The sequence below is a fragment of the Dysidea avara genome, chromosome 8, assembly GCF_963678975.1.
Source record: "Dysidea avara chromosome 8, odDysAvar1.4, whole genome shotgun sequence".
NCBI lineage: Eukaryota > Metazoa > Porifera > Demospongiae > Dictyoceratida > Dysideidae > Dysidea > Dysidea avara.
Window position 1 is genome coordinate 32,180,993 of NC_089279.1, and position 24,200 is coordinate 32,205,192.

Genomic DNA, 24,200 nt, shown 5'->3' on the forward strand with positions numbered 1-24,200 from the left:
ATAGCCGTATGAAAACGGTGACGTTCAGCCAATGTAAATTGAAACTTGGAACTGAAAGATGACGGCAGCTTATGCATAAATTTGGAATGAATCCTTTCAATCATACAAGTCTGTTTTGCCGTAGATGGAGTCCAGATAACATCACAGTAATCAAAAAGTGGCATCACAAATGCTGAATATAATACACACAACACTGCAGGTGGCAGAGACCCAAACCGAATAATTGAAGCAAGTCTTGATCTAACTCTAGACAACATATTACAAATATGCAAGTTCCAAGACAACGCAGAGTCAATTAATACTCCAAGATACCGAACAGAATGCACCCGAGACAACACACTACCACCAATTGAGACAGAAAGGGTCTGACCTGTCACCCTCTGACGGCTACCAATGAGCATACAATTAGACTTATCAACATTTAAACACAAACGTGAGCTCCCTAACCATGTAGCCACAGAATTCAGATCTGATTGTAAACCATTTTCCACTACCCTTAAATCCGAGCCACAAAAATGTAATTCAGCATCATCAGCATAAAGATCCAGTAAGCAGTGACTTACAACCGAGGGCAAATCATTTATGTATAAAGCAAAAAGCAAGGGACCCAAGATGGATCCTTGAGGGACACCAATAGAAACAGCAGCCCATTTAGACATCTTAGATTGAAATAAAGTTCTTTGCTGCCGTTGAGCTAAGTAATTAATTAACAAGTCATATGATGACCCTCGAAAGCCATAGTACATTAACTTAGTACACAAAATCGAGTGATCCACAGTGTCAAAGGCTTTGGCCAAATCTAAGAATACCGCACCAGTATATTTACCTTCGTCAATAGCTCTCAGCCATTTATCTGTGACATGCAGTAGCAAATCCTGAGTCGAATAACCAGTACGAAAACCAGATTGATGGGAAGAAAGTAAATGATATTTCATAAGGTGTGATTGAATCTGATTGTGCAACACACGCTCCAAAACCTTAGACAAAACAGGCAGTACAGAAATTGGACGAAAATGAGTTAGACTTGTGCATTGCTTTCGCTTGGGAACCGGTGTGACAATAGCCTGCTTCCATTGAAAAGGAACTGAGGATGACTCAATACACTTGTTTATCAAAACGGTGATAAGTCTTAACATAAAAGGAGATGCCTTAATAAACTTAGTCGAAAGACCATCAGCTCCAGTAGCTTTCCGAACATGTAAAGAAGATACAATCAATGACACTGATTCAACATCAACAGGTACAAACTCCAGAGAGGGTATATCCATATCAAAGAGCTTATCCATATACTCAGTAGGTGGTACTGTACTAACAACATTGGCAACAGTCTTATAGGGTATTAGTAAGAAATAATCATTAAAATCATCAGCTGTAGCCACAACTTGACTTCCACACACAGATCTAGACCGTCTGGACAAAGATTGAAAATGCTTCCAAAACCAAGCTGGCTTACTCTTAGATGAGGAAGCAAGGTTAGTAAAATAGTCTGCTTTAGCTGATCGCAGCATTGCATTCACTTTATTTCGTAATTTTCTATATGATGCCCAATCAGAAGCAGAGCCAGACCTCAGGGCCCTACGATGAGCAACATCACGCAATCGACGAGCGGTAGAAAGGGAAGCATTAGATAGCCAGGGACATTCCTGCCGACGAACTCTCAATTTCCTCAATGGGGCTAATAGGTCCAACAGCCCTTTCATAATTAAATTAAAACATTCCAAACAATCAGACACATCATCAAAAGAGGAGAATACCTCATCCCAAATATCATCACAACCAAGAAGCTTGTCCAGCTTGTCAATATCAAGTTTTTGAAAATTTCTAGAAACAACAATCTGATGAGGTTGAGGATCAACACAAATACCCCTAGCATAGAAGTGACTGATGATGATATGATGGTCACTGCCACTGAAGGGAAATACATTAGTGGATTCAAAGCACTGAACATCAGTTGTCAATAACACATCTATCTGTGATGAGCTATTTGAAGTAACTCTAGTTGGTTTACACACGAGATCCACTAATTTAAACTGTCTCATAACAGATAACAACAACTTGGTCTGGGATAATGATGGAACCAAAAGGCCAAAAGGTCAGCATTGATGTCCCCAAGTATACATAAGCGAGGACAGTGGGAACAAGCTGTCTCACATTCAGCAAGAAACTTGTCAAAAAAGTTGTGCTGCGATGGAGGCCGATAAACACAGCAAAAAAACATAGATCTCCTAGTTGAGGGGAACAGCTCTATCCAAATGACTCAACATTACCTCCACATAAATCAGGTCTAACCACAAACTTGACCCTTGGAGAGACCAAAAAGGCCACACCTCCACCATGACGATTACGTGCTACTGACGTAGCTGATGTGAGTGCTACCGACGTAGCTGATGTGAGTGCTACCGACGTAGCTGATGTTTGAGTGCTACTGATGTAGCTGCCAATCCACCTGTCCCCAACTGAACCAGGCCTAGCTATCATTCCCCCTTTCCCTCCCTCCTAGGGGCTATACTTTAAATGTGGAATCCAGCCAGCTTAATTTGCGGTCAACCAATCCATAAATTCCTTTCAAAAGAAAATTCCAGCAACCTTACCCTAAAAGGCCAGGTACCCTCTACGCCTACCTCCAGGATGTACTATATTTCACTCCCTTCCTGTGTGAAGAGAGGAGAATGATCGATGACTGGTTATTATTATTATTGTTACTGAGCAGACAGCACAGCTGATATGCTCAGGAAAAAAAAGCAATCATAAAATGAATTGTGGGGACTTGGGGGTTAGTGGGGACTTCCGGTGTTAGGAGGTGATAACTCACTCGGCGAGACGATACTGGAGCATCTACCGATAGAATCAGTTGTGATCTGTGTGTGCCACCGCGGCTAAAGCACTATTGATCAAACTAGTGCCGGAAACTTTCTTGAGAATCTTCCTGGTCACATTCTGACGGTTATCACTGTGGTTCGCGGGGTAAAAGTAGAAGTTGATACCCTATTCATCACGATATCATTCCGTTTGAAGTAGAGATGAAATATCATTGCTCTCCGTCTCGCACTTTTACGCACGACGAGTTGAAGTTCGATCACACGAGCCAGCAAATGGCGCCTTCTGCATCACGTGCGTAACTGGCTAGAGGCGTGCGTGATTCTTTTTGTGCTAACCACAGTTAAGCTATTAACCTCCATTATTACGGTGACCGTACCAAAAGTTCCGCACATTTCCGAATACTAATGATCACGTCATCAAACTGTTCCGGATACTAAATATTTCATTAAGCTAAATATTATAAGTGCAGCCTCGCGGGGCTACGTCACTGTAACACGCGTGAGCGGTTTCCACCTGTGAAGTGTCGGCATACCAGGAACAGTTACCGGTAACTAGGCTGCACAAAACATTCTGGCGTGTGTGCCGCTGCAGGTGAAGGCAGTGCAGCGATTAGATTCGTGTTTCGATCAACCTCATGAAAATCTTTCAGTTGTTGACTATTTTCGCTTTTACTTCTTCTGTTTTAGCAGGTATGAAAATTAATGTATACGTATAGCTATATAATTATAGCTAATTTGTACGAGTGGGCGTGGTCCATGAAAACATCACCCAAAAACCAGCCCCACTTTTCCCTGACGACGATAAAACAGTATTGGTCAGATAAAACTTACCTTCAGATCGACCCGAAACGCGTTCAACAAGTTGCTATAAAATTAAAAAAAAAAATTATTTGGCCATCATTATAATCTATGTCGGTCATTATTAAGTTCCCCGTCACGGCCCCCGCATCAATTTTTAGGTAGCAGCACCAAATTTTAAATATTTGATTATAGATCACGTGAATGGACCATTTCATGATAGAAAGAGGCACAGAGTGATCAAGTTTTAAGATAAATGTATTAGCTGTGCATGTAAACACAGCAGAACTAGAGTGAAAGTCCCTCTACTCTTGTTAAACAGGGTGTACTGTCCTGGCAGGTCGAGATACTCTAATAGAGCAGTCAGAGACTGAATAACAAGAGTCAAGTATATAATTAATAATCACTTCCCACCTTCATCAGCTTTTGTTCCATTGGGTGATGGGAAACAAGCAATATAATAATGATGGCCTTAAACGGAATCATACAGTATGATAGTACTGTAGTAGTACAGACCACAAAGGTTTGGTCATGGCCCATGAAAAAATCACCCAAAAACCAACCTCCTGACGACGATGAGGCAGTATTGGTTAGGTAAAACTAAGCCCTTACAAGCTTTCAGATTGACCCAAAATGCTTTCAGTAAGTTGCTACAAAGTTTTAAAAAATCATTTAACGTCTACTGACTGAGTAACTGACTGACTGATGCCTTCAGATCAGGGCCGCCCACAGGGGGGGGCAACTGGGGCATTTTGCCCCGGGCCCCAGCCTGAAAGGGGCCCCCTGAATACCTGTTTAAAAGATCGATATACTCTAATAGAGCAGTCAGATCTAAATACTCTAATAGAGCAGTCACAGTATTCTTCAGAGGAGCAGTATAGCAAGCTTATAGATAAGGAGATATGGTTGGTGATGGGTAGTTGTGACCTTTTTTTTATTTTTTTTTATTTTTGGTCTTCACCTTACAACTTGGGTCAAGGGCCCCACTTTAACTCTTTGCCCTGGGCCCCTTAATTTCTCTGGGCGGCCCTGCTTCAGATAAGTGTAACGCAATAACAGCTAAGGCTACGGGCTTGATTTTTCACTGTTCAAGAGAGAGAGATGCCTTTTGGCATACCACAGTGCGTACAATGCATTCTTCATAAACTTACCAGTGTATTCCTTTGTGTCCCATGACTCCCATCCATCTTTGTTGAAACATATTGTGATTATTACAGTACCTTGATTATTAGTTGGCTCTTAGTTGCTATCCCACTTTCTATGTCATTTTGTGTGTATCTGTAAAGCACCTGCAATAAAAATAATAAGTTGACTGCAAGGTTTACTGTAATATCCACTGGATACAATCAAGTTCAATGGAATGGCATAAATGTGCATACTTATAGGAGTGCTTTATACACATTGATGTCTGGAAGTCTGATGTCATCGAAGTCTATTAAGGTTTCACAGCTCTTAACCTTGTAGTGCTTGCTGAATACCAGATATTACATTGTTGGGGTAATACTATATCTATATGCATGTATGCTTTCACTCATTGTCAGCAAAGGATGTAATGAAGGCCTGTGCTTTCCCATGAGCAAATTATTGACTGGAATTCAGCCTCATGGCATCTTGGCAGTTACAGTGGTTTGGTATAACCAGTCATTTACAGTGTAACCTGAAATGTTTCCAATAAGTTACCATATGAAATATCTAAATATTTTCTTAGTAGAATCTCCTACTGGCTGACTATATAACAACTAGCTGCTGCCTGATGCCTTCAGACAAGTGTAACAGCCATTGCTACTGGCTTGCCACTCATTCAAGCCAGTATAGCTGCTGTAGAGGAAAGCTTGTTGTAGATAGCAGCAAAGTTTGAAAAGGCTAAGTTGAGAAACATATGGTTCTGGAGTACCTTATGCAAAGAAACTGAATGGTTAGTTTCTTTAAGTATTCAGACCAACAAGAGTTCGGAAACGTTGCTACAATTTCAATACCACTGGACACTTTTAAGAATTGTCCAAGGGCTGCCCCTATGGAATTCCAAGGAAGAAATTATAGCAGCCAAGCCAGTGTCCCCAAGATGACTACACCAAAGTAAGCACCTGAGAAAGGACAGGATATAGAGTTGTGAAACCAGAGCTTGAGGAGGCATTTAAAGAAACAGCCACCATCATCCATGTTTTGAGTCCAATGGAAGCAGGTGATTGTGGTTCAGTGTATACGTAGGGCCAACTGTAACTGCAGAAATATTAGTAGAAGTTCAACCTGTGACTGCACTATATTGACACTGGGTCAGCAATGACATTTGTGACCGGGCATGCGAAAACAGGGCATGTGGGCACAAACTACACCCCATCACTCTACAAGTCATATCTGAGTGAAAGGTATATTTCCATTCTGTAATTTGCATCATGATGCCAATTAAATGTTTACTAAGAGCTGAAAATTACAATGCCATAGCATAATAGTACAAAATGTTATGAGTGATGAAAGTGTGAAAAAGTATAGACAAAAATCATGTGCCCGGATGCCCTATTATCACAGGCCCGGTCACATTTTGTCTTTGAATTTCATTGTGAACAAGTAGACACAACTGAAGAAGGAGGGTCAAACTGGAAAGAAGAGGTGAAAAATCAGTTGCACAGCACCAAGCCTGGTGAAGAGGCATCTGTGAAGCCTGGGAGGGATGGCCCAGTAGTATGTAGCTCTACTTCAGAATAATCCTCCTCATGATTTATTGATCAGCATCAACTTATTGTAAATTTAGGCTTTGAGTTTGTCCAGAAGTCATTGAGCACAAAATCAGTAGTGGATCCACTCACCATTAAGACAATGAAAGACACAAGTAGAATGAGTAGAATGTACCATGGCCAACAGTCAGAATAATTCAGACATCTTGTTAGCAGTAATAATGATATCAGCTGTGGGGTACCAGCATGACATGAAAGGCTAGGAGGCCAAGTGGATATGAATATAATTATGTAAATTCTGTGGTGGGCTTGTTTACAGTGGATGACAACTTGTGGAATAATAAAAATTATTATGGAACAAGGTATTGTGAAACCAAACAGTGATCACATGGTTACCTTGGTGTTGCATAACAGTGCTTCTCATCCTGTCATTCTTGTGTACATTAAAGAAGGATAGTTACTAGGGGTAGTGCAAGAGATCAATAGAGATGAGTGAAATAGCAGTCAATGAGGTAGTTGTTAGAGCACTGAAGCTGGGTAGCCCTGCAGAGGTGATTGGTATCAGCACTTGCTAAAGGCTTTGAATCTAAGAACAGATAGTACTTTCAGCAACCAATTGTTTGAAGAAATTCTTAGCTAAGTAGCAACATGTGTTTGCTCTTGATACTCAGAACTAAGCTCTATCTCCTTCCCAGGATTGATGATGCCTTTTGGCATACAAAAGCATATGGACTTACCCTTGCCCACCAAGGAAATGGTTTCTTGGCTTCCTAAGCAATAGCATTGTGGATGGCTTCATGTCTTGTGGAATGGTTTCATGGGTTTGTATCAGTGGCTTTGCATGTGTGGTCTATCACAATGAAACGTGACTTTTGCACAACAGTGAGAGATCAATCCTAGGCAAAACACATGTACAGGTGACCATAATCATTATTACTTATTGTATGGTAAGATGGGGCATGCGGTTTGCCACATAATTATAACTTCGTCCATACATTCGTTCATTTGATGAAGTGTTTTAGAACTTCACTAATAGTTTATAATGTTAAACAAGTGTAAGGAAGAATTTAATCTAGAAGGGATCTCTTTACAACAAAAACCACCTGAAGTGTAAATTTATTCCCTATGCTGTTATTGCTATGTAAGTGTATAGGCTAGAGTAGAGATTGATTTACACTTCACAATCAGGTGACGATTACAGACTTAGACTTTTTGTTGTAATGATCCTACTAGCTAGTAAATACTCTTTTAAATTTAATAGCTGAATGACCACGTAGCTACAAAGCTATTGCATCCTCAGTGAATGAGTGTGTTCAGAATACTGTGCATTATAATAATAATAATTTATCTATCATCAAAATGATAATCGATTTTGAATCACAGTACAAGCAAGCATATATATATATATATAATAAATGTTCAAAGAAAAGCCATTAAAGACATCTACCTATTCCAATATTTAATAAAATGGGACAATAGCCGATAGAAGCTGAGATTTGGTATAATTTTTCTGTCTGTAAAATTAACAGCAGCCACTTCAGGATAGTCTCAATGTAGTACCTTGTTTACGACAACTACTGTACACCCACCTGGCATGGACATGAGTTTATATTGTGTAGTATTTACTAGTGTTTATTATGTACAGATACCTTTTAGTTAATTTGTTTTTGCAGAGCAACATTACAAGGCTGAAGCAGAAACTAATGTTACAACTTTATTACTATTATAAACATGCATGCTTTACCATGTAAACAATACCATCTTGTACAGAATAGGTTGCTGATTTGTACATGTATATATGTAGCTGATTGATAGTAAATTAATCGGATGGCTGCAGGTTCGAGGCTGCCCAGGTCCAGTCATGGATTTTTTCTTCTTTCCCCTACTTTTCACACATACTTAGTGAAGTTAATTTAAACATCCTAAGCCTTTATAAGGCCTTCTGGTATACAGGCTCTGCCTTTACCAAGTACTTTAATCATCATAATAATAAACTAAACTTCACACTTTTAATCTATTATGAGCTTTAATACACATCTAATTGTGCCACAAGTGAACTAAATGAGAACAAATTATATAGAATATATTAAGCATTTATTATATTAATACTGTGAGGTGAATATTATATGGTGTGATGCTATTCAACAGGTTGTGATAACCTACGGATTGAAGGTGGTAGCCGCACAGGCAAGCTAGAATGTCAATTACATGATGGAACATGGGGTACTGTGTGTTCATCAGGATTTGACAAAAATGCTGCTTTGGCAGCATGTAAACAGTTGGGGTACCATGGACGTGCTTCTTATACATCAGTGTAAGTACTAACAGTAAACTGGATGATGATTTACATACTGCAAGTAAATGTATTTACAATGAATGTATACTGTTATTAAAGTTTGCATCCCTTTTTCTATGCAATATTTCATAGTATTTAGGAGTCAAAAGGAGATCACTTGACCTGTATAAATTTTTGCAAAGAGATCACATCATTCTTAGGTTTCTCAAAATACTGACCTATGTCCATGAAACATAACACTAATTTGTCATGGCCTTATTAGCATGTAGGTTATGATAACAATTCGTAAGGGAAAGATATGCTAATAGTATAGTCATTTACTCTAATAAAATATTTTACCTGCTATGTCACTACTAGATGGTTAAAAGGCCTAACCAACTGTTGCCACTAAATTTGTAATGGAGGTTAGGTAGCTTATGAAACTATAGTTAGTATATATTGCTATCCGTGATGTAGAAATGTAAGCATGGTTGACGAGTACTTGGTCTATAACTACGTATGCAAAAATTTATTATTTTTGTATAGAGAAACCAATTTGTATGTATAGTTCTGCTATGTAGCTATTTGATTCACTTCAAGATACAGTGGCTGTTTTTCTGTGTTTGCAAACAGGTATTAATAACTATATTGGCTTTGCTACTGGATAATAAAATAGTCATCACTCAGTGATATCTAACTTATTACACAGTAGTGGAGCCACTTAGACTAATTCATGACACTGATTATATCAACCATAAATGGGATTGTTAACGATGGATCGGAGAAATAAGCAAATATGGAAACTTTATTGCAGAAAACACATTAGCTAGTACTAATTTTAGGTCATAAACTATGATGATGCTTTGTCCATGCAGCTCTCAGTCACAGCAGTGTATACAGTGTAGAGCTCACCCCTTCTCATAACACCTGGCTCTTGAGTTAAATCCTTACCACTTGCCACAAAAGCTTAGCATTTGACACCATTTCACCCCAACCCTAAACAAAGCCACATACACACTGCATGTAGTTTCAAAAAATTGTTGATTGCTGTAGTTTATAGCTTGCACATAGACTCTCTATAGCAAATATGGAGTTAAATTCACTGGTGCACACAAACAGGAATTTAAGCTAATACCCATCAACTGCAAGGATATATCCCGTACACTTAAATCATATCATTGTTATTTCCTCTTGTACTGGGACATATTCAGACTATCATTCAATGCAACAATGTTATCACTACCAGCTGATGGTATGGCTTCTATTTGGCACAACATACGTTATTATAAGGCACTTATAAGGCTCAACCTTAGTACAGCTTTGCTTGGCTGAAAACACTACCTTTGAAGGTTGCATACATTTTTAAAATGTTTGATTTACTATGATCTGCAGCTGAGTATATTTGAACAGTGAAAACCAAACAAACGCTGTAGCACAAGTTGCTGTAGACCTTCAGTGCTGGTCACTGTAAAGCTGTAATAACAATAGCAATCATTTTATTGGATCATTAAATGATGCAAATTTGGTATAACATTTTAGAGTGCTTTGCCTGGCATATACATGTACGCATCTGATCAGAATTGAATAGTATAATTTGGTCACAGCTGCAAAGAATTTGCTGATATATACACCCAAAGCCCAGGACCAAAGAGCTGAGGGTGTATATGTATATGTAATAGGATGGATGGCTGTGGTATTCGGGATTAATAGTGTGAGCATTGTAAACAGGAAGAAGTAAAATAGTGCGAGGCAAAGCCAAGCACTATTTCCTTCCTGTTTACAATGCGAGAACTATTAATCCCAAATACCATGGCCATCCATCCTATTGCAAATTAATCCGACAACCATAGCAACTGTTGCTAGGCAACAGAAATTGAAAAATAACCATTGCAAAAGACCAATCACACTTAGCAACCATCGCCTAGCAACCATTGCTATGATCTCAAAATGACTTTTACCTTAGCAACAGTTACCTAGCAACTGTTGCTAAGCAACCATATTGTGATATACATTGGGGCATCTATCACTATGGTAACAATAGTTGTCAAGTCAGACATTTACTTTTAATATAAACACACCACACTATTTTAGCCAATCAAATTAGTATTATAAACTTTTTTCAAGGGACCTTGACAAACAAGTGTAATACTAATTCTATTGGCTAATCGCTTGACGTATTTCAATATAATACGTCAAGCTGCTATTGAGAGTATTATACAGTAACATATTCAGTTGTTGGATTAACGTATGTATGAGAAAAATTAATAACCAAATAACTAATAGCAAATCAACAATGCCACTTTCCCAGTATATTTCCCAAGCAACAGCTAGAATTGTCTGGGAAATAAATTATGCTATTTAAAGCACCTTCAAGCATCCATGAATGGTACACATTTGGATGTAGTATGAAATTCAGCTCTTTTGCATATACATATGCAATGATAATGCAGCAGATATTTTACTAATTTTAATATTTTACAGGAGGTCTTTTTCTTCACAACTCCCAGTGGCTATTTGCTATACTCACTGTATTGCATATAGCAGGTTCAGTTCCTGTCACACACAGTCTAGTTCTGATGGTAGTTGTGACAATTATTGTTTCACCCGCCATGATATCATTATCACATGCTATGAGTATTACTATGGTAATGATGGGAGGAATGATTATGATGGGAGGAATGATTATGGCGACCCTACTTCTGATAGTAGTGGCTCCTCATCTGCTGGAGCAGTAGTTGCATCCACAATTGCAGGCTTGGCATTTTGTGGACTTGTAATGTTGCTGGCTATTTGTCGTATCTATGTGAGGTCTCAACGACGGACTCAGAATAATCAAGCCTACGTCATCACTCAACAACAACGTCCAAGAATATTAATAGCCAGATTGATTCGTACTACTACCGTCCCATCAGGTCCCCCACCACCTCCTCCTTACACTCCAACTCAACCCACTAATGATTATACTCCAGTTCCACCAAGAGGTTATCAACCAGTTGCTACTGATGACTACACTACTACACCAACTGCTCCATCTAGTGATATACCATCAGAACCACCACCTGAATATATTCATTCAGCTGATGATGTGCCCCTTGTTAATCAAGACACTGTGCAATAATCGTATAACAGCAGCTAATACAATGATGATTATCATCCATAGACCTCCAATGTACATTTTCAACTAAATTAACCATGCAGTAGAGATAACATACACTAACTAGCATATTATGATTATGTATGAATAAATAACTGTAAGCCTACGATGTGTAACTCATTCAGCTCGCTACGTATACGTATGTTTCATGTATTGTCAGTATACGTACTTTTAATGTTAGCTACAGTCATACTCAGCTTTTGTGGCTCCTTTTTGCTTCTGGGTCTCGAGCTGAGTCTGGAATATTAAATGTTTCTGATTTATAGCATGTGATCATGATATTTGTTGTCACGTGACAAGAGCTCCACCTTTCCATCTTTATATGGGTATACGTATGTAGTGTAAACATCCCGGCTTGACATCAAGCGCGTGATCGCGAAGATGATGCTGTTTCACATGATTTCTACTTTCGCTTTTGTTTCTACCGTTTTATCATCAGGTATGTACATGTACTTGTTGTTGTCCGGCCAGCCTCTAGTTCTCGCCGGCGTAGTCTCCTCACGGCGCATACTTACAAGCGCCTGATCCTTCGTGGCTACGCGAGACTAAAGTGTCCGTGGGGTCATGCCTGTAGTGTAATTATTCACAGTGCCGTTATTATTTTCGCTATGTCTTCCTACGATGATGCGTAGTGTAGTTGCGCCATAATCCGGTGACGCCAGACTAAATCGTGGGCATTCTCATTTGTTATTACGATGAGTATGACCTTGTAGCTATAGTCTACCCCTAATCCTAGAAACGCCTTCAATTTATTAAGTTTTTTATGTATTTAATTCCGGCCCTAATGGCACTCCCATCATAGATATTATGCACCTATCAATGTTATCCCCCACCTCCCCCCTCCCGGGCGTAGTGGGGGAAATGGTGGGGATTTGACTTTTTGAAAAATCAAATTCTCCACCCACTGGGGAACAACTAGTGGTCAAATCTCCATGTAGTATCGCTGGAATAAACTTTAGGAAACAGATCAATTCTCATAGCTCGCAAGCTAAAGCAAACGCCTAAAATTTCGAACGGTCAAATGCCCCACTAGTGGGGCAAAATTTCTGATCAAATCGGCGAAAATCCCCCACTAATCCCTTAGTAAGCCCGGGAGGGGGGTAGTGGGGCTTAACATTGATAGGTGCATTAGAGTACAGGGATTAGAAACTACCGCGCGCCCTGCCGTTGGTGAATTCATGAGGCCAAAATGGTGTCTTCTGCTCTGGACTACTTTCTACGGGCGTGGAGTATTTCATGACAATCTCTTTATGTTTTACAAGTACTAGGCAAACTCCTATTGTAAGTCTTGTTGTGAATTTTTGCCGCCATCAATCATTTTAATCTCAGTTGACACGATTTTTTTGTGTACCTGTTGTGTTCATGGTAAGTTCACTTTCGACTGGCAAACAATGCCACAGTAACCCTAAAGTAACATAGTTTTGCATGGTGTACTTCATTTTATTATTCTGCTTGATTAATGCCCTTTGGCAGTCTCATCTCGGTTCTTTAAATACTACTCCATGATTTATCAACTTCAACACAAGCGCTGTTATGCGAGAAACATCTTTCAGTGGTACTGTGCAAAACTTTAAAGTATTGCGAAGACTTCAGTACTATTTCCCCAGTGGAACTAGACTTCTGTTCTTCGTAACAGGTAGACAAAAAATGGAGGTACCCATTGATGATCAAAATCGTAAATGGCGATGAAAACCACCCAAGACGATTAAACAACAGAAGCCAGAAGCATTAAAAGTCTTGTATATCAACTACAATACCACAAGGTGGTTGAAATCAACTGTAAGACGACTAAACCACAAACTGCCATCCTGTCCGCATGGATTTAATCAATACCGAGGAGTGCTTCAACCACAATCAATGGTAGATATACACGGCGTGCGCTCGGTTGCCTATCCCTTCTCTCTAATATCTATGCTCCCATCCTCCCCGATCTCTAGCTAGAAGTTAAACCTAATTTAATGTATAAAAGATAAAAAGCAGAAAAAAAGTAGCTAAACCTACAGAGCCTACACAGGCCTACAAAAAACACCGCATGGACCGCCAGCATACACACAGCAAAACCCCAGGACAGGGGCCTGAATAATACAATTTATGATACTGTTTGTTATGTAGCTAAAATACCGTGTACCCACATGCAGCTCAGCTAGGTCATGCAAGGCTTACAAGCAAAGCAAACATTTCTCAACGAACTATAAAAAATGAATTGTTTATCCCACTGCTGTATGTTAATGACATTATTGAAAGTAAAGTGAGAATCAAAGTTTGTCCAATGACACTAAGATCTACTTGGTCTTCAAGATTTTGTATATAAACATCTTAGGCCTTTACAAGGCCTTCTGGTATACAGGCTCTGCCTTTACTAAGTACTTTAATCATAACAATCAATCATAGTATGACAGCTTCAGATTACAATATGACTTCAAACCATGTAGTTAACTCGATGCAATGGTCCAACATTAATTTTTGCATGGTTAGCTACTTCATTTTAATTTAGCCCGTTTTCACATAAGGGCTAAGGAATGTGGTGGTAAATAATTGTGATTGTGAAACATCCGGTGTCCTTAAAAATGTATTGAAGCCTATGTGAGTGAGGTAAGAAATCTTCACGGGAGCCTAAACTGTACCGTTTATTCTTATTATTAGAATGAAATTGTAATCCTTTTAGGTTGTTAGCATTACATGGTATATAGTTTGTGGAAATATGCTGTGTTGCATGTAAAGCAGAAAGAAGTGACTTTAGCATGGTAGAAGACTCTAGTAACTTTGTTTTCAGCATCTAGAAGTGTACTTAGTGAGAAAAATGTTTTTACTATGTTTTTACAAGGCTGGGAACAATGCTATGTGGTATTTCATTACAGAAATAGATGACCTTTCATTGCTATGATTCTATCCATACTAGCTGATTATTTCACCCGTTACAGTAGGTTTAGTGGCCATGTTTTGTTGCCTAAAGAGCCTCTATATTTATAACAGTAAAATTACCTCATTAAGGAAAGAGGTAGGCTTTAAAACTTAAGAGTTGACTCAAGATTTCTTGATCACAACACAGCATAATTTTCCAATTTTTATGTCATCATTGTAGTATAGTGGCTGCTATAAAAGTACATTCTTATAATGGTATGGTTTGGGCTCCCGTGAAGTGTAAAGATCTTATTCCCATAGGCTTTAATACATTTTAAGGCCTCTCAGGTCCGGACATTGTGCAACCCAAGGATCAATAACTTGTGTGAAAATGGACTATTGGCAACTCATTTCTAGTAACATACATGTACATCACAGTGGATAGTACTACTAACTTGTCTACAGATTTAGAAATGGCTTTAATTAGGCCTGAGCCTATTATGCTAAAAAATTTACCTATTATTCTTTCCAGATTTCCCAAAATTTCTCCTATTTATCTTGTTTAAACCAGGCGTGCGCCCACAGCTGGCCAAAGGCTGCCTGTGGGCGCGTGCCTGATTTACTGAAATTGTTTCCATAAAAGTGTGTATGTGTGTGTACCTATCTATCTACCTATCTATGTTTGTCCGTACGCACCCACGTGAGCAAAATCGTTAAATAATGGTAAAAGCAGCTTTTACGTAAGAAGTAAAAGTGAAATGATCGCAGTCTGTATTAAACTTCTGCACACGTGAACTTTGCTCTAAGGTGGTTTCTTTTTAGCGGACTGAAATGCGGGTGTGGCGACTTTCCTCAGACTTTGTAAATTACCTTCCCTTTGAGGTTTCAGGCGTTTAACAACTGAAAAGCAACGGTGCAGGCCTTGTACACTACCAGGAATAGCCTATCGCTTCGAGTTGAAAGGGGGTGTATCCCTTACGTGTGCGAACGAAAATGAAGAGGCTTTGTCGAGAGAATTTGTGGGAAAAAACATGATAATCAAACTATAAAACAGAAACTTCTGTGCGTAATATGTTGGTTATTTGTTTTACAAGCGCTTCCTTAGCAGTGAATAGCAATGTCATTGAATGAATTACGAAAATTTCATGAATTACAAAATACGAGAATTAGCTAGCAATATTATTACACAACCCAAAACTACCCTATTGGTTAAAACAATAAAATAGTAATACATAGTTGGTTAATTCATAGTAGCATATCCTATCTATGGTTAATTCCAGATGACTTAGCTAGCTGCATGGCGCCTGGTTTTTAGAAGTAGCGCAACATCAACTTGTTTATTCTTGTATCTAGCCTATTATTCCATATTAATGCTCATTTAGTTTCTATGGCTAGTTGCTTAGTTTTCAAGATGCCGGTATAAGCACAATTAATTAATAGCCATAAATGAAGCATTTTTGCTAGCCATAAATAGTTACAACAGACTTAGAATATCTGTAGTAATAATTCAAGTGTTTTCAATAATATTATTAGTGTATTAAAGCTGCAGCTATAGCTACATGCTAAGTTAGGTAGATAATAATAATATCAATATGTTAAGATACACTGGTATAAGATGCACAAGTTTCAGAATAGTGCAGCTACATCCCTGATGCTGGCTACAGATTGTTAACATGAAATGATCTGACTGCTCTATTAGAATATTTGAGCGTTCTATTAGAGTATATCGATCTTTTAGAGACTTTTCAGCCAGCACTCTTATAATAATGCCAGCTATATATCATTTTTAGTAACTTAACTCTTTCTACTAGCTAATCAAGAATAGAGACACCCCTTACCTCCACCGATTATTTCCATGAACGTCCAATAATTCTAAAATTATGCCTGTAACCATCCTATTATTCCGGAATTATTCTCATGAAATTGGTGACCTATTATTCTACAAATTATGCCAACATATTAGACACAAGCCTAGCTTTAATGAAGAGAAAGATCTTGACATCTGGTGTACAAATCATCTAAAGCCATCCTTACACTGTCAGAGAACTGCAGAAAAGCTTCCCAGGCTCTTGGTCTGCTCAGAAGGCCTTTTAAGATCAACTCTGTAAATACTTCTTATACAAAATGTATCACTTTTCATACAAAATGTATCATTTGAAGTACAGTACTGTGTACAAGTTTGGAACCCATACCTGGCCAAAGATATTCATGGTCTACATTTGTCTTATGAATGAAAACCGTCTGGAAAAATTAGATCTGTATCCGCTCTTCTGTAGACATTAAAGGAGATATTTTGATTGAAGTTTACAGAATAATGAATGGATACTATGACATGGAGCCATCTACATTATTCATACTCAATAGTTCTAACATCACCAGAGACCACCAGCTTAAGTTGTTGAAAGTGATATTACTTGTTCAGCAGCACTTCTTTTCAAACAGAGCTGTTAACCTTTACCAAACGTGGTTGTCCATAGTGTTATTCAAGCAGCGGTTAGATGAGTTTTGGGAACAATCCGGATATGGGCACACTCAAAGGCCTGCAGCCTTGTTAGGACATTCCAGCCCATTAAATAATAATAATCCTTCCTCAGACACCTCAACTCTCACACAATACCTTTGAGACACATGTGCATTTAATTTCTTATGCATTGTTTTCCATCTTGTGCCGATGATTGCAATTCCTGGAAGTCCGTTAAGCTTTCACGTGATTTACTTTCTTTTAAGACCTGTCTGGAAGGTAATAAAGAGCTAAACTGACAGCAATTCCTGTAAACACAAGTAGCAGGAATAAACATAAATTTTCCACTGAAAGGGGACCTCACTCATAAGTGAGCAAATATCACTTGTTTTAGCCTAACATGGTAAAACAAAGTGGTGAACCTTATGCCACAGTATTCACTATTTTTAGGTAGTGATGGTCACCGTAGTATCATGTGTTGTTGATCACTACTTGATTGCTACAAGAAAAAGTAGTGATCACTGCTTAAAAATAGCAAATACTGTGGTATGTAGAAAGTAGTAGTGAACTTCATTTTACTGTGCAGGTGTCACTCCAAGCACCTTTACAGGTGCATAGTAGGCCTGCATCAAATATGCCAGCAAGCATAGTAGGCTGGAGTGCTAAGCATAATGCTAGCATAATATTAGGTGACTATATGGAGTTTAATTCCTTTACAATAATAATAGATCGATACTCCCTAATACAGCAGTGCAAACTACAATAGAACACTCAAATGCATTGTATGTAGATCAATACTCTCTAATAGAATAGTGAAAGCGATAGTTGATTAAAGTTTCAAAGATTGTGGTAAGAAATGTTGCTAACCTAGGAGCACAATGCAAGTAAGCATAATGGGAACACTGAAGAGCATAATAGGTGAAAAGTTTGAGAAATTCCTGGGCAAAATTTGGAGCACTGATATTTGACTAATAGTGCGTTTACACTAGCAGTTGGGCACGGTACGGAACAGTACAGCATGGCACGGTACGCTTAATTTTTGCTAGTGTAAACGGGTATCGATCTGAGCCAAACCGTTGCGTGCCGGGCTCGCCTGGCCCGGCTACTTCAACCGTGCTGGCTCGGTACGGCACGACACGGTAGACAAATTGAAACAAACCTTGCTATATCCTTGGTTGCTGTACGTAAATACGATGGCTTCTACCATGGCCAAACGTGAAACAAAGTCCAGTTACTACGTTTGACTTGAAATGAGCTGTCCATTGAGTGGTAGCCGCTGATATTGTCCCTCAAACAGATTGCTGGTAACTTGTGCGACAGCAACAGCTTGAAAATGGCAAGGGGATCTTGTAGGATGATACTTTAGCCATCATATAAACTTTCCAGCACGGTTATTTCCTTACCAATGTAAACGTGCACTTAAAACGTAGCATACCGTACCGTGCTGTACAGTACCGAGCTGGAGCTACTAGTGTAAACACACTATAAGGCCTATTAATTACAGGTTGAGCAGGCTGCTTACTCCCTTTTTTGCTGAAGACATTTAGTTCACCACTATGTACATTTTGCTTGTGTATGTAGACTATAACGTACTAAGAATACACTTTATTATAATAAGGAAACCTGGCAAGTACACCTCAACTGTGTTCGTTATGTGCTGTACTTGACATGATCACTATAATGAGCTGGTTGTATTAATGAGGTCATGAAGTAGCATATACTGTGACTGAAGTAGAAATTAAATTTGCACTAGATAGTTAGCTGCGGGTGTATGTTACCATCTTTATTTTGCTACTCACTATATGATCCCTACTTGAGTTTAAATTCCTTGTACTTGTCATTAAGCCTACAAAGATTTGTTGGGGCCTGAGGTGAAATTGTAGATGTTATGCATGTTGGCTTTAAAATGTAACATACTTGTAGTGTTGAGGTGGGAATGTGTATGATTTGTCTTCATCGTATTCATAAGTGCATGTTACATGTAAACCATACAGTCTTAACTCTAACTGCTACTCAATAAATTGGCTAGCAAATAAAAATTTATTTCGTAGTCAGTAATAATATCCACCAAAGCTGTGAAAGATGGTGTAGCCTTTAAATGCCTGGGTGAAAAAAGTTGTGAAATCAAAGGTGGCGGCCAAGAAATGGCTGCAATGATGTTAATGCTATTAAATTTTAATAATGGCTGTGTGCACTGTTAAAAATTATTAGCATTAACATCATTGCAACCATTTGCTGGCTGCCACCTTTGATTTCACAACTTTTTCACTCAGGCTTTTTTAGGTCGCACCATTTTTTTGCAGCTTGGCTAGATGTTTTTGTGCGGATTTCCTTATTTTTGTATGTTATAAGGCCCCAAAACCAGACTTTGGGGTTTGTTTTTTACTCAAATATTTTCTTTTCTATACAGACACAATAATCATTATTGAAGACAGACTTATAAATGCTTCTATTGGTAAATCTATGAAGTTACAAATGTTTATTTATAAGCAAAATTTTCATTTATAAAGCAGATATTGAGTGAGGTGATCAACCAAGGTATGTAACAGTGGTTCAGTGGTTAAAGATGCGGGTGTTAAGTATGGAGATCCCTGGTTTGAACTCTGGTAAGCTTTTTTGACATCTTTGTGCATCCTTTTACCCCGTGGTGACTGCTCTATTAGAGTATCTCAATCCTGCGATTTTACACTTGTTCAGTTTTTGTTTTATAACTTTGTCGCTGTAACTCTATTGCTATTCAAACTATCAAAAGGCACTGCTATGATGATCAGCCTATCTACACACCGATTTTAAAGTTATTTCCATACTCAGTTTACTCTGTAGCCGTGACAAAAGTTTGATCTTGTTTTACATGAATAAGCACTCATAACTCCTTGGATATTGATCAGATTCACAGCCAACTTGGTATGTGAATTCACCTTTATATGCTTTTCATTTGTGCCAAACATTGAGATAATAAAATTACATGTTTATGTTTTATAGCAATTTTTGAAAAGTGTATGAAAAGAAATTGAATAATAAGAAAAAGAAATACACAAAATTTTGAATGTCCATATCTCACAAATGGCTGTTGTGAATTTAATCAAATATGCTGCATAGCCTGCCCTACCTGGTGGACAGCTATAGTACAAAAATGGTGTGCTTTGGAGAAGGGCCTTGGAGCTATGCACGTGTGAAAAGGCTGTTTTATTTCTTCCTGTCATCAACATATTCATGGTGTGGCGCACCGGCTAACTATTTAATACATCAAGTTTATCATGTACCACGGTAGTGGTACATAATAGGGATCAGGCAGAAATTTTTCAAAACACTCTAATAGAACGCACGCCAAAAGCAGCCTTCCGGGCTTTAGATTTTATTTCTAAAACATTCTAGACCTTTCTTTTGTGTTTACAACACTAGCCAACAAGTATTAAAAGTAAGGGAAATGGTTTTAGGTGTTTTTTAAAATTTTGAAAATGGTTAGATTCTCCATCTTCTTCTTTCTTTCTTCTTTCTTTCTTCTTTCTTTCTTCTTTCTGTCTTGTTTCGCGCGCCTACAGCTCGTAGGAAGTAGATATCAGCCCTAAAAACGTATGGCGTATTTAAAAAACATTCGTACCCAGGTCTGTGTGGTATTAAAATTTTCCCTCTCTAATGCGATTGCGAGATATAGAGCAAGAATCACTCTTCGAGACGCCATTCGATCGAGAAGCCATACAGATGATAATATAGAATTGTTTAAAATTCCATTGCTTTAGCTCACAGGACTAAAATGCATCAAGTTGTATCACACTAAACATTAAACATAACTATTGTTCGCTGAAACTCGGGTTTTAGACTTCCTTCATTACGAGACAGTGAAGGGGGTGTGGCCCGCGATTGAAAAATAAAAAGCGGGATACTCCGTATACTCAGCACTTTAATTGGAGTCGACCACGTTTTGTCAAGCGTGTGTTTTACTCGTGTTGAGATTTCGCACCGCTTCGTTGCAGTAAACGGTCACACTAGTGGATTTATCTACTCGTCAAAGGAAAGTGGTATTGTTTACTGTATTGTTAACTGTATTGTTAACTAATTGTTTATTAAACTTATTTATGTAATTGTTTATTGCCAGTTGATATTACAATGGGTTTCTTTATTAAACAATCATGTACTGTTGAACGTATATTTAAGAAGTAGTCCATGTGCATGGACATGAAAAAAATCATGAAACTAGTGGGGCAAAAAAATTATTAATTTTCAACAAGTAGAATAGGGATCAAAGATTTGATTTTGACAAAAACTGCGTAAACAAGAAGTAATAGGGATGATAATCCACAAAATTCTATGCATCATCAGTTCAAAGCAAGTTATTTGAATAGTGTACACTCAATTTGCGATTCCTATTTCAACTTGTGGTTAAATTTTGTTAAAATGTTGAAATAGGAATCGCTAATTGAGTGTACACTATTCAAATAACTTGCTTTGAACTGATGATGCATAGAATTTTGTGGATTATCATCCCTATTACTTCTTGATTACGCAGTTTTTTTCAAAATCAAATCTTTGATCCCTATTCTACTTGTTGAAAATTAATAATTTTTTTGCCCCACTAGTATTATTAACTCCTCTACCAGTCTTGGCTGATACATCTCTTGTGAACAGATTACATCTATCTATAATATGTGACCTGCCCTACAAAAACAGGGTATGTGGGGTGGATGAAATTTACCTACTTTTCAATCTTTCATTGCTAATAATTATTTCTAATGCCAACGGCCATGCAATTTTCACTCCTTATTTAACCATTTAATTGGCTTTATAATACAAGTTTTTAATTCCAATACTGACATATCACCTGATGTGTGACAGTTGCATAGTTTGTTCCAACATCCCCTGTTTTCACAGGCCAGGTCACAATTTATTTATGTTTGTGTAATGTCAAGAAACCAGCCATCATATACGTACCAGCATAATGCTTGTGTATGTTGTCTATTTGTATAGAACTGTTCATAGTCATGCTTTTAACTATTATAATGCTATGACCATGTAATTTCATCAAATAGATTGTACACACATACGGATTGAAGGTAGTGTACGTGGTAGCACAGGCTTATTAGAGTGTCAACTTACTGATGGTACATGGGGTACTGTGTGTAAGTCAGGATTTCACTGGGAAGCAGCTAATGCAGTATGCAAGCAGTTGGGATATGATAAGTCCTCTAATTATGAAACAGCGTAGGTTAATTATAAAGTATATATTAATGACTAGCCTTGGGGCATGCACTTTAAATCTTTAACTGTGGTATGTGTGTTTGTACATAAGTTTGTCCCATACATGTAAAGTTTCAAACTAAAGCTCACAGTTTCATGCAGAATTAAACACCGTGTTATGGCAGGTATGCTTTGTCACTGTGTATTGAGGGAATTGTTGTGAGGGGTTTCCTACAAATTTTATAAGTATTCTGTTAAAAATATTAGCCTTGTATGTTAGCAGGTACCGTAAAACATTTTGATATGCATGCACGCGCACTTTAATATTTGAGTGGGTTGTTAAAGAATTTTGAGAAAGAGTATTAGGCCGTGCAAACTTAATCATATGTTTCTGATCCTACCAATTCCCCAACATTGATCAGGTGACCAAGCTTTTTTTTTGCAACTTTTGGTGTGTGGTACACTAATTTTGACATAGCAGGTACATGGAATTATAGGGAAAAACAAAGTTGATGTATAAAGTTAGTGTATCTATATAAGAAAAAGTGTTTATAAGACATGAAAACCTTTCAACAGATATAAAATATTATAAATTATTGCATGGTGATTGTACAAGTCATCCAGCAAAAATTGATCAGAAAGGGAACCAGAAATATATAATTAACTTTTCATGGCCTTATATTATAACAGACAAAGTAAGTAAAAAGGACCCATAAAACTATGGCTATAAGAATGGCAAATCTGCTCAAGTTGACGAAGGGCATAAGAACTGTGCAGTCACTTCTCTCTGTACTAAAATGCTATATGTAAGCACCTGCCATTGGATTTCTTCCAATTGTGGAGACATCTAAGAGGTCCAGTATTGATTTGTTAATACTTCACTCATAAGCTGTGTTTTAAGTTATTTCTGCATGTAGAAAACATGGAGGGTATTGAGGTGTTCAGAAACTGGTCCAACACTTGTTTATTAGTATTATTCTAATGTAATAGTCACTACATATGCTCTGGTAGTCAAGTACATGTATAAAAAGTGCCAGTTAAGTTTTAAAACAGTTTTAGAAGTTGAAACTATTTTAAAAATCACAAATGTTTCAAGGTTTGATTTCTTCAATGCACTGTATTGATTACGCATGTGTGATTATGGTGATGATCAAGAGTTATACTACCAACTTGTGTTATCTTACAGACGGAACAGTGGAGATTATTTATCTCATCTTCCTATTGCTGTTTGTTACACTGACTGTTCAGCTGATCTTGACAAATTCAGCCAGTGTAATCTGCAGCACTTTTGTGCTGAGCCGTGTTCTTATTTTGATTATGTCACTATCAGTTGCGGTAAGTATTTCAGTTTCTGTTTTGGTTTGAATTTGTAAATCTTATCTACATGTAATATTTTAGCTAACAACGGTGATGACAATCCTACTGATGGCAGTTTTGATGATAAATCTACTCCTAGACACAGATCTACTGGAACTGTAGCCGGTACTACAATTGGAGGCCTGTCAGTTTTTGGAGTCATCTTACTGTTAGTTATTTGTCGTATCTATGTGAGGTACTCATACATTCGACGACGGAATAATAATAATCAGACCTATGTTGTTACTCAACAACGACATCCAAGAATGTTAATAGCCAGAATGAGTCGTACTACTACAGTACCATCGGGTCCCCCACCACCTCCTCCTTACACTCCAACCCAACCCACAAATGATTATACTCCAGTTCCACCAAGAAGTTATCAACCAGTTGCTACTGATGACTACACTACTACACCAACTGCTCCATCTAGTGATATACCATCAGAACCACCACCTGAATATACTCCTAGGGTATCTACTGATGATGTGCCACTTGTTACTCAGGATACCGAACAGTAACTGCATTACTATATGTCTGTCTGTGTCTACACTAAATAATGTGGTTGACTGACTGTGCACTTTGTAATTAACCAAGCTATATGAAATACAGCTTGATTATTATTATTATTATGACATTTGTGAACTGA

The 24,200-nt window shown here is 38.0% G+C and overlaps 2 protein-coding genes across 2 annotated transcripts; both read left to right on the forward strand.

The window, feature by feature from the left end:
• The first annotated feature begins 3,347 nt into the window (after positions 1 to 3,347).
• Positions 3,348 to 11,859, forward strand: LOC136263945 (uncharacterized). Its single transcript, XM_066058608.1, has 3 exons — positions 3,348 to 3,509; positions 8,438 to 8,603; positions 11,046 to 11,859. Exons 1-3 carry the CDS (start codon positions 3,455 to 3,457, stop codon positions 11,680 to 11,682), a joined length of 858 nt encoding a protein of 285 aa, XP_065914680.1. The 5' UTR covers positions 3,348 to 3,454; the 3' UTR covers positions 11,683 to 11,859.
• Positions 11,860 to 12,010: 151 nt separating this feature from the next.
• On the forward strand, positions 12,011 to 24,200 carry LOC136263944 (uncharacterized). The gene is made up of 4 exons (XM_066058607.1): positions 12,011 to 12,157; positions 22,048 to 22,219; positions 23,382 to 23,530; positions 23,594 to 24,200. Exons 1-4 carry the CDS (start codon positions 12,100 to 12,102, stop codon positions 24,070 to 24,072), a joined length of 858 nt encoding a protein of 285 aa, XP_065914679.1. The 5' UTR covers positions 12,011 to 12,099; the 3' UTR covers positions 24,073 to 24,200.